We start from the raw sequence: 11,371 nt of genomic DNA, 5'->3' as shown, positions 1-11,371 counted from the left end.
TTGTTATCCTAGACCGGTTTTTTTGTTTTTGTTTTTGGACACAGGGTTTCACTATGCAGTTCAGGCTGGCCTTGAACTCACAGCAATCCTCCTGACTCAGCTTCCCAAGTGCCCTAATTTCTAAGAACCTCAGAGAAAATCTGTAAGTCAGGTCAAGGGCAAAGGCCCACTGGGGAGACTGATCTATGCATGTCCTGCTCCCTCCAGCAGGGGGAGACCGGTACCAAGCTTTGCTGTGACGCCAGTGTGGGTGGGGGAAGAGGTTCTGTAAAAGGCTAACTTACAGTCACACAGGTGGATCTGGGGCACTGCTCCTTCCCAGAGCTTTGGCTGTCCTGCTTCCCCATCACAGGGCCTCATGCCACACAACACTCAGTCTCAGTTTCCCAGGCTGTGTCACTGCCTCTGCCTCCGGCTCTGAGGTGCTCCCTGGCTCAGCGTTCCAAACTGCCCCAAACCTTCACCTCTGGGTGGTCCTGCTTCAATCCCCGCACCGTGGGGCTTCCAAGTCCAGGTGAAGACCTTGCTCACCCTCTCCCCACCAAAGCAGCACACACGAAAAACCAGAAAGAAAAAACCATGTCTTTATTGTTTGATAAAAGGACTGACAGGTAGGGCAAGAAGGGTGTATATGGAAACATCTTTGGGTAGCTGGGAACTCCTGTTAACTCTGTACAAAATGCAAAATGTTACAAAAACCACGTAGAAAATGGGTCAGCAAAACAGCAGCCCTTGCAGGGGTCTCAAGGCACAAGAGAAATGGCCCACCCAGGTTCCTGGGGTGTGGCCAGGGAATGGGGGACTGGGGCTACACACTGTCCCTCCAGCCCTGTGGAGTCACTCTTCTTTTCCGGCTCACAAATGACTGCAAAACTGCCACCCAGTGGGGCATAATGGCCAAGGCACTGCCAGAAATAAAAGGGGCCAGAGTCAAACACTCAGCTCCCCTTCACCCCACGGCCCAGGCCTGAAGCAGGCCCTGCAGTGCAGGCACAGAATCCTGAGCACACAGCAGTAGAGCAGCTTCTTAGGGGAGGCACTCAGGTTGCCTCCACGGCAGTGGCCACGAGATGCCACATGCAGGCATGCACGGCCTGGGCCCTGGTCAGTGCCATGTGAGCAGAGGTACCACAGTGCAGCCCTGTTAAGCCCGAGCAGACCAAGCACCTGGCACAATCCTGCTGGAGCCACTGTCCCAGGCAAGGCCCTAATTAGGGTAGCACAAGCAGCACCCTGTGCCCACTGCCTCCGTGCTGGACTGGGTGCCAGGGCCCAGGAGCCCGTCGGTGACAGAGTGCTCCATGATGATGTCCTCCACTCGGGTGATATACAGAAGCGTCAGCAGCACTCCCAAGAACTGCAAAATCAAGACAGCACTGGTGAGCACCTGTGTATATCAAGGCAGCCCTCCTTGCAGTTCCCAGGCCCCAGAAACACAGGCAGCCAGCCAGAGCCCTCCTGACCCTGGGTGGCCTAGGAAACCCCCATAGCACAGCACCCCCACTGCCCAGGCAACCCAGCCTGCACCTCCAAGGAAATCCCAGGGACCTCCTGGGTCACACCAGCCTTCTCCCCAGACCTACCACTGTAATTCGGGGACCTAGTTGTTACATCTTGCCTAGCCTCAGTCTCCTCTAGGAAATGGGCATGATTATCACATGTCCCTTGAGAGAGCCTTAAAGGAGACAGCCCAGAGAGCATGTGGATGAGGGTGGCAACCATGATCACTGTCATTCACCTCCCTCCACCACCCAGCCCAGCTCCAGGTGCCCACCTGGGGGAGCAGAATGCCCAGCAGAAGCCCCGCCATGATGGTGTAGTTGTCCATGAACCAGATGAGAACGGCGTTGGTGCAACCCCGGACGTAGATGATATTCTGCAGGCTGAGGCGCTGCGCAAGAGGGGCCGATCAGCCAGAGCCGGACTCTGCCCCCACTCACACGTGACATAGGAAGGTGACCTGAACCACCTGTTGTCTAGTAGTGGGAGACTGGGGAGCACCATGGTGATGCTTGGGCTGTCCAAATGATTAGCCCTGGGGACTGAGGGACTGCAGAGCTTGGGGACAGTCCTGGCCCAACCTACAGGCACTGATGTGGGTGAAACAACAATCCCTAATTCCCTGAGCCAGAGGTGCGACTAACTCCAGGCAAGGTAAAAATGACATGTTTTCTACATTGTCTTAATGTAAGACAAACTTTTCAGATCTACCACTGGGTAAATTAAGGCATGACCGTGTGGGCTGAGCATCCCTAACCTCAAATCTAAAATACTCCAAACTCTGAAATTTTTTGAGCACTGCTATGATGTTACAAGTAGAAAATTTCACAGTGTGAAATTTTGTTCCATGCACAAAATGATTAAAAATTGTGTATGAAATTACCTTCAGGCTATGTGTAGAAGGTGTATATGAAACAGAAATGAATTTCATGTTCTGATTTAAGTCCCACTCTCAAGATATTTCATTATGAATGTGTAAACATTCTAGAATTCCCACCAAAAATCTGAAATTCAAAACATTTTGGTCCCAAACATTTCAGATTCAATCTGTATTCTGTTCAGGCTTTTATCAAAATTGATCACATTTTTGATTCACTGACTGATTGACTGTTACAGTTCTCACCATGTTGCCCAGGCTGGCCTCAAACCCCTGGGCTCCAGTAATCTTCCTGCCTCAGTCTCCTGAGTAGCTGGAACTACATCTGATTCTTGTTCGTCACTTTAAAAAGACCCCATCAAAGACAAAAAAGGATGCCAGTGGTAAATAGTCACCAACACAACTCCCTATATTAGGGGCCCCAGGGATGTAAGAGTCTCAGGGGTCCCCCTCAGTGCCTGCAAACACTGTTTCACTATCTTCTGCTGCATCTAACAGCCTGAGCTCCTACGTGTTAAAATCTGTTATAGAGTTGCAAACTGCATTATTTTCCTTTAGCATGCTTAGATCATGATGCTATTTAGAAACTGAGTATATAGGTAGATTATATCCATAGGTTTTATTTTCAAATAATAGGGCAGTAATAAGTACTATTCTACAGGACAGCATCAGCTCTGGTGGGTTGAGTGCACTGAATGGCGCAGATCTCAAACTGAATGTGTGCTGGGATCACCTGCTGGGCTCCACCTGGGAAGTGCACATTTCTAACAAGGTCCTGCAGAGGGCTGGCTGAGGGACCCCACTGTGTAAGCCAGTGCTATAAGGCCTCTCTTTACTGTTAGCTCCTTCCCCAGCATTACCCCCTGGTTCTCTCCTAACCCAGGTTAGCTGCACAGAGAGTGTGGGGACTCCTAGGTCCTCGGTAAAGGGAACAAGGTGGGCTGTCTGCAAGCTGGTGACCTCAAGTGCAGAGGCCAGCTGGGCTGAGCCAGGGCAGGCGCACAGCACTCCATGGTCCTGGCAGGTGGCCTCACACAGACAAGTCCGGAGGAGACATTCAGCAAAGCACGGGAGGTGGCCTCTCCAGCTCCCAGAGCCCTCACCTCAAAATCCCCTATGGGACAGGAGCAGCAATGTTTCTGGGGAAGGGGACCTAAAGACATTACCTCCTTGTCGATGGTTTTGTAGCCACACATGGTGTTGATGACATCTGTCTGAAATGGAAACGTAACAGCTAACATGCCATGTGTCTTTCCTTCCCCCTCCTCTAGCAGCAGCCCAGAACCGGAGAGAAAAGCAAGCTGCGCTGGGTCCCACCATTTTGCTTGCTGGGTCATGCTCTTCCCACACAACTGCGTCTTATGAAGGAAAATGGGACCACAGCTCCACCAGCTGAGGGCAGGGCTGGTCCCCGGGCATGCCTCGGTGTCCCCTGAGACACTGGTCTCCCCAGGGGCTGGAAGTTCCTTCCTGGGAAGGGAACTGCTCTCCAGAACCCTCAGCTGCTGGCTAATTTAGGCCCAGGGAAAGCTGTGGGCCCAGCCCAAACCCCATCAAATGCCTCCCCAGGCAGGCCCCACATAGCAAGCAAGCAAGGCCCATGCCCCAGGTGGCCTCCACCTCTCTCTATAAGGTGAGAGAGGCACAACCCTGAGTCCAGCTCATGGCCCCTGCCACCACATTCCTCCCCTTCTAAGTGAATGCTCTGTGGGGTTTGGGGGCCACAGACATCCCTAAGGGCATATAGTGGCAACCGCTGAGTGGCCACTGTGGCCCCTAGCATCACACTTCCTGCACCCAGGTCCGGCTGTGCCACATAAGGAAGCTGCACTTCAGAGAGCTGCGCTCATCCCTCCTCCTCCTTGACCTCTCCACGGGTGCCCTCTGATCCAGTAACACCCAGTGTCCAGGTGGCACCAGGTCCATCCAGGCCATGAATGTGGCCCTCAGGCGAGGGTTGAGTCTGGGGAGCAAGTTCGGGAGGGTATGACGGGTACAGGGGCCTCCACTTCCTCCATTCATTCATGCATTGAGCCAACATTGTTTAGGAACCAATGGTGTGCCAGCCACATCTCTGGGGACTTGGATTATAGAGGAACAAAGTCCCTGCCCTCAGGACACTCACATCTGGAAGACGAGGCCTGCATAATGCAGAAGGAAACTACACAGTACAGACACAAGACAAAAGCAGCTTTGCCCAAGCCAGCCCTGGATGCAAAACCACTCAGTGCATAGTGGGCTGGGTGGCACAAAGGCACAGCTCCCTCACCCCAGCACCAGACAGCACAGAAGCAGCATCCATACCCCAGCCACCTGCATGGCAGTGCACTGACTGATGTCCAGTATCTGCCTCTAGCTCGCCTGGCTTCCAGCTCTGCCTGCCCACCAAGTCTTCTGCTCACTTACCAACCTCCCTGCCACTCAAGGGAACACCAGAGTCCCGCCCATGGCCTGCAGGACACCCGTGACTTCCCTCTCTGCCAGGAACGCCCCGGCCCCAGAAACCTGTGTGGCTCCTCCACTCACTTCCTTCAAAACCCTCCTCTCGGAAACGGCAGCGCCCTGCGCCTCTGCTTTCTCTCCTCAGCATCTACCCACTTCTCACCTACTCTCTTTTCCTTCTCTATCTTGCCAGTCTTCCACATGGGCAGAGGCTTTGTGTGCCTGCTGTACCCCCACCACCTAGAAATGTGCCTGGATCCTCGACCAGTACCTGTTGAATGAATGAATGAGTGAATAAATTGGGCTTCCTTATCTCAGCCAGACACTCGATGCTGCTGCCCCTGGTGAGGAGGTTCAGATCAGCTGCTGAAAGCCCCTGAAGCCCCGGGACCCCACATAGCACTCGCCTGGCCCAGCGACCTACCCTAAAATGGCAGCTAGAATTTCCAAACAAGCTCACTCCAGCCCAGCCTGCTTAGGGCGAGTGCAGTTGGCGCTGCTCCTGCCTTCTGGACGACGCCCCGCCACAGCTGCCGGGTTTACAGACTCAGGCAGTGGGCACTGGTGGCAGCGATGTTAGCACAGACATTTTCCATGACTGCTGGGTCATGAGTAATTACATGGCTTTCTGCTAGTTACACACAAGGATTGACGTAGTGGTGACCGCACAGGACAGCATCGCGAGTGACTAAGGAGGTTACAGCTGAAATGCAGAGCTGGGGAGAGGCAGAGGCTGACATTTACATCACCAGACCTCTCCTGCTGGGCTCTGTGTTGCTGGGGTTACCAGAGACACCCAGAGCGCAGGCCCACTCTGCCAGAGCCAATGCTACAGACCAGTTCGCCCCTCTGAGGTCCACCCTTGAAACTGCTGCCCTGGCCTCATCTGCGGAGCCCTGGGCTGAAACAGCTGCGGATACTGCATCCAAGCCCTACCAACCTCAGGCACCTAACCTTTCTGTGCCTCGATCTCCTCATCTGTAAAGTGAGTGAATTAATAGCAGCTACCTTACGTGTCATTGTAAAGGCTGCGTTAAATAAAACCAAAGACCTTGCAGCAGGCCTGTGGGAGCTCAGTAGTTGCTGATGACCACACTCATAAAGTCAAGGCCCCATGCCACACCATGAGCCCTCCCTGAAGGAGTCTTAAAGGCTCAGGAAGCCTCAGCTCTAGCTGCCACCTCTGCCTGTTTGCCCCAGCCCACACTGTCCACCTCCCCATCTTCGCAGCATCTGACCACCTGCCCCACCCCAGGAGAGCATTACCTTGTTCCGGACACAGCAGGTGTAGGGCACCCCGCAGGCCAGAGGCCCAGGGGCATTGCAGTTGTGATACTGGTTTTTGTTCCAATCCCGATAGTCTTCCCCACCACAACACTTGAACTGAGAAAAACAGCAAACAGAAGAGAGCTTCCAGTCAGGTGGACAGAAGGGGCCAACACAGTTTATTACATGGATCACCCTGGTGGGAGAGTGACAGCAGGTACATGAGGCTGTATGCTGTCAGGTCTGAACTACCAGGAGCAGCCACCATCCAGGAGGTAGCAAGCACCCTGTCTTGGTAAATAGGCAGGTCAAGGCTGGACGGCCTTGGGGTGGACATCAGAACAATGACTGGGAAAGTCCCTCCTTAGCAACTGGATTGCCCCTGTTCATCTTTACATCCCAGGTGTTGGGCTGGAGAAGAAGGTCTTTATGGTCCCAGAGACCATGGCCCTGAGGAAGTCCCTGCTCTGTTTTTTTTTTTTTTTTTTTTTTTTTTTTTTTTGTCTTTTTCTTTTTTATCGGTACCGGGGATTGAACTCATGACTGCATGCTTGCAAGGCAGGCGCTTATGCCGCTGAGCTAAATCCCCAGCTCGTCCCTGCTGTTGACCTCAGCACACAGGCAGTGGCCTTAGGCTATCCCCTGAGTTTTGTCTTCCTGCCTCTGCCCCTGCACCAGTGCCCACTCCCAGGAGCAGTGGCCAACAGCTCCCTGGAGGCACTGGCATATGCTGGGCACCATCTGGGTTTTGGATAGACAGGGTGAGCAAAACCAGGGGAGGGAGGCAGGGCAAGCCCTAAACAGAAAGGCAGGAAGGGACGCCATGCTCCCAGACACAGGGGAAAGGAACAGGACAGGGTGGCTTTAGGGTAAATGTCAGAAAAGGCTGCTCCAAGGAGAGGACATTTTTCTGAAATATGGGTCTGGAACAGAGTGAGTGAGAGAGAGCAGGGAGGGACGGCAGAGAGGAGAGTACAAGGCTGGGTTGTACGGCAGGAGCAGCACAAGGCCAGCCAGGGACTGGTACGGTAGGAGGTTCTGGTAGTAGCACAAACCAGAGACTGTCCCAAGTCCCCACAGTGCCCTTTAAGCCATTAGGTTTAGGGACTTTCAAGGCCTGTCTAAGGTGTGGTTCAAGGGGCATTTGCTTTGCAACCAGACAAATCTCCCATTCTAATCCTCAAACCATCTCAGCTGGGTGGCTGCAAGTAAGCTGATCAGCTTCTCTGGGCCTCTCATCCTTGTGTGTAAGAGAGGAGCAAGGGCAGCCTTGCAGAGCTGAGCTGTGACGGCCAGAGAGGCTGTGTGTAAAGCACTCTGCCCGGAGGACACCAAGCAGGTGCCTGCTGAGCACTGATCATTCCTACCCCTCCCCCCACCCATCTGAAGGCTGCTTCCAATGAAAACATCTCACTCTGCCGAGTGCCAGTGCGTGTGACTCCGCTGTCCCCAACAGAGCTGGCAGCACGGCGCTGGCAGGAAACGGCTTCCAGAGGAGGCTGCACCTGTTCTGATTACAAAGGAGCACAGAGCCAGGGCCCTGGGCGTGGTGAGAGTCCAGTTCCCACCAAGGGCTGGCACAGGGGAGCTGAGCAGCTGAGCTCCCAAGGTCATGTCCCAGGAGGTGCTGCTGGGCAGGGTGGGCCAGTGGCTATCCCCACCCAGGAGCCTAAAGACAACTCCAATGCTCACTTCCTGGGGCCTTATCACCAAGTGCCTGCCTGGTCTGTTCTAAGCCTTCCCCCACCCTGCCCAGTATTGGGCGTTGGACCAGGGTCTTCACAATGAGCTGTATCTCAAACTCTTTTCTATTTTTCATTTCTATTTTTCTATTTAGGATCTCACTAAGTCACTGTGTTGCCCAGGCTAGGTTAGAACGTGCAATCCTCCTGCCTCAGCCTCTCAGAGTGCTGGAATCACAGGTGTGCACCACCATGCCCAGCTTCTTCTAAGCACTTCTGGAAGAAGTCAAGGTCATCTTCACAGAGAGACCAAGGGCAGGGACGTGAGCCTTGGCACTAAAGGAAAGGAATGCAGAAAAGCACCAAGGAAAGGGGCTGGTACTATGACTGCCGAAAAAGGTGCTAAACTGGGGGCAAAGATCCTGGAGGCACCCCTTTGACCACAGCCCTGGGGGCTCACCTGCTTCTGAACAAAGTCCATGATGTTTTTGAAGTCCAGGTCGTCATAGTAGTTCTCAATTCCTCTTCGAATGTTGTCATTCAAAAAGCCAATGGTCTATTAAGGAGACATCACAAAGGAGAAGTTCCATGCACAGAGACCAACCCAGGAATTCCTGGAAGTTGGCAGCAGGCACCATGTGCTTTTCAGCAGCACCTGCGCCGCCTGCTGCAGAGGTTCCTCCACTCCCCACCCAATCCCATGGCCTCCCTTTCCACAAGGCCTCCCCAGCCTCCAAGGCCCAACAGATGCCTGAAGGCCTCCACCACATCCTCTACAGATGGACGGCCAGACCCTGGAGCGAGGGCCATGCCCAAGAGCACTGGGCTCTGAAGCAGCCACACCTGAGCTGGCTCAGCCATCTTGGTCCCCAGCCCGGTGCTCTTTCTGCCACCCAGGGACAGGCCTGAGCTGGTACCTTCCCTTCTTCCATAATCCCTCTCCATATTCCTCCATCATCTTGCCTCAAGCTGTATAGAGGAGGAAATTGAGGACCCAGGAGAAGGGGACTAGTGGCAGGGCTGGGGGGTCAACAGAGCAGGCTGATTTGGGCCTGGCTGGGGCTGGCATTTGAGTCGCCTGACTTCCTGTATGGGAAGTCTCTCCATCACTATGGTGCTGGGGCCCACAGACCCAGCAGTCCCCTCCCAACTGGGGCAGGACAGTCCCCTTGGGAAAGAGCACTGGCACACTGCCCTATCCCAGTCACACTGGGCTTTTTGGATCAACAGTCTGGCTGTTGTGCTGAGATCCAGGGCACAAAGGGGCCCACAGCAAGCAAGGGTGGGGGCGGAGTGTGGGCGGCCCTTCTCCATGCCGGCTGTGACAATCAGAGCTTTCAGAGCACCGAGGCTGAGTATCAGCCGAGAAGGGGACAAAGGGGCATTCTTGGCTCTGGTGCCAGAGAAGAGCCAGATAATTCCTGGGAGGACAACAGGGTCCAGGTTCCGGACCCCTCATAGCTCTCTTCCCCTTCCTGGGCCTCAGTTTCCCACTGAGCCAAGGCTGTGGGCTTTTCTACAAGGAACAGTCCAGATCTGAGGGCCAAAAACCAAGCTGAGAGGAACTATCCAGCCTCACTGTCAAGGTGCAGTCCGTGTAGTCTCTGGGCTACAGTCGCTTCTGTTAACTTCTGAGCCTCCAGATCCTCACCACAAAATCGGAAGGCAACTCCCCTGCCTCACAGGGATGCTGTGGGATTAAACTGCACTAAAGCTCTGAAGTGCTAAGCAGGAAGCCAGGCACACAGTAGGTCCTGGTGTTATAAACTTTGCAGTGTTTTTCCAGGAGACAGACACCGCATGCTACTACCTCAGACCCACTGTGCCATGTAATGGAGATGTAGCTTGCTCTGAGCAGGGTTTAAAATTAACTGATTGGCTTTCTATGTTTATTTATGAGTCTGTCCCAGGCTTAGGTCCCTCGTCTGGAGATGGGCAGCAGATTCATGGTAAGTGAACCTCTATGAATCACTGGTCCGGCTGAGGCCTGCAGAGGCCTGTGAGGCCAGAGATGCCTCAAAGGACAAGATAAGACCACAGCTGAGGACACCTGGCTCCAACCCCAATTAACTTGGAAGACTGTAGCTGCAGGTATCTCACTCCTGCATTGAAGGTCAACCTGGAAGTAAGACAGTTCTCCTAAATTAAGATAATTTATTGCTTGGAGACAATGTGAGCCAACTCCCACTGTCCCGCTCAGTTCTCACTTTTCCCACTTTAATCCCTTTTTTGAAAACCTAAGAAATATGAGTCATCCAGAGAAGATCTTTGTGTCAGCTCCCAGAGAATCTCAAATTCTGCTAGAGGGTTTTGCTCCTCCCAGACCCCTAAAATCATACAACTTGTTTCTTTTATTTAAGCCGTTGCTGCCCGCTTATTTGGGAGGTTGCAGGCCTGACAGTCATGAATGAAAAATGGTGATTCTATGGGGAACTCTCCAGCTATCATCCAAATACCTGCTGCAATATAGGTAGCCTCTGGGGGAGAGTCCTGGGGCCACCCTCACAGACATCCTGTAGCCCCAAGAGCAAAGTCATTTGCCCAAGGTCACCCAGTGGCCATTGGCAAAGAGATGCTGAGATCTAGGTGGACACCTTTTCGGGTGCCAAGTGAAGATGCCAAGGTTCAGATTTGTTCTTGTCTCTAAACCATCTCCAGTACTAGAAGAGAGGAATGAAGCAGGCCAGAGCACCTCCTTTCCAAGACCACGATGCACAGAGCCAAGGTGACAAGACCCAGGAGGAAAGAGAGCACCAGCTTCTGCAAGAGGCTCAGAACTGCTGGCCATGGCCCATACTAGTCTGACACGGGGCTCTGGGGCAGAGGCTTGATGGACCAGCTGCCTGTAGCAAGGACTGGGCAGGCCTCAGGCCCAGGTCAGAGAGCCTCTCCAGCCTTTAGTGCCTACTGCACTGGCTAGAGAAGGGATAGTCCAGCTGGCTGGGGTGTGGGAGGAGTAGGGTAAGCTGCTCACCAAGGGTGGGGTAGGGGATGAACTCACAGCTCACAGCTACTGGGTGCTGGAGTAATACTAGTATCAAGGTCACTTGTTGGGCCACCACTGTGACAATACAATGTCAGACCACTTACTTCCACATTCAGGGCACTGCAGTCACAGCCCCGGCCCACTCTGGTGCTTTGTACCTAGCCTGGCCCACTCCCAGCCTGTCTCTGGGTCACTGAGCCCTCTGGACACCCTCAGAGGTGGTGACAGAGTAGGATGGCAGGAGGCCCAGGCTATGGAGGCAGAGAGGGCATAGAGGAGGCTGGTGAGCATGGAGCAGGTCCTCTCTCCTTCAGGGGCAGCACTGGTCTCTGTCACCAAACCACCATGAGCATTTGCAAGAGCACAGACTCCATGCCACGCCTGGGTGAGAATCAGGCCAGAAAAGGAAGGGAAGGGAGGGGAATGGGCAGGAGGAGCAAAAGGTCTAGGGCTCAGTGATGGCAGCTGCCCCAGCTCCCATGGGAAAGATCTTTGGGTCACGTTGGTTCTCGAAATTGTGTCTCCTTTTGCGCGTATTCGCATGTGCACTGGCAGATAGGCAGGTCACTGAGTGCTTCCTTGGCTGTGACCACTGGGAGGGTAGTGAGGAAGTCTCGT

The 11,371-nt window shown here is 53.8% G+C and overlaps 1 protein-coding gene across 1 annotated transcript in view; it reads right to left on the bottom strand.

Moving 5' to 3' along the window:
* Positions 1 to 568: 568 nt before the first annotated feature.
* Tspan15 (tetraspanin 15) overlaps positions 569 to 11,371 on the bottom strand; it is a 45,520-nt gene continuing 34,717 nt past the window's right edge. The window contains exons 4-8 of the mRNA XM_003473696.5: positions 8,228 to 8,323; positions 6,086 to 6,202; positions 3,544 to 3,591; positions 1,775 to 1,891; positions 569 to 1,357 (exon numbers count right to left, since the gene is read on the bottom strand). Of these exons, the coding sequence (XP_003473744.1) occupies positions 1,208 to 1,357; positions 1,775 to 1,891; positions 3,544 to 3,591; positions 6,086 to 6,202; positions 8,228 to 8,323 (528 nt within the window). The 3' untranslated portion in view covers positions 569 to 1,207. The remainder of the gene's footprint in view (positions 1,358 to 1,774; positions 1,892 to 3,543; positions 3,592 to 6,085; positions 6,203 to 8,227; positions 8,324 to 11,371) is intronic.

The sequence above is a fragment of the Cavia porcellus genome, unplaced genomic scaffold (assembly GCF_034190915.1).
Source record: "Cavia porcellus strain 051 isolate PalLab524CR breed Dunkin Hartley unplaced genomic scaffold, mCavPor4.1 scaffold_28, whole genome shotgun sequence".
In the NCBI taxonomy this organism is placed as follows: domain Eukaryota; kingdom Metazoa; phylum Chordata; class Mammalia; order Rodentia; family Caviidae; genus Cavia; species Cavia porcellus.
This window is presented reverse-complemented; position numbering and strand designations above follow the sequence as displayed.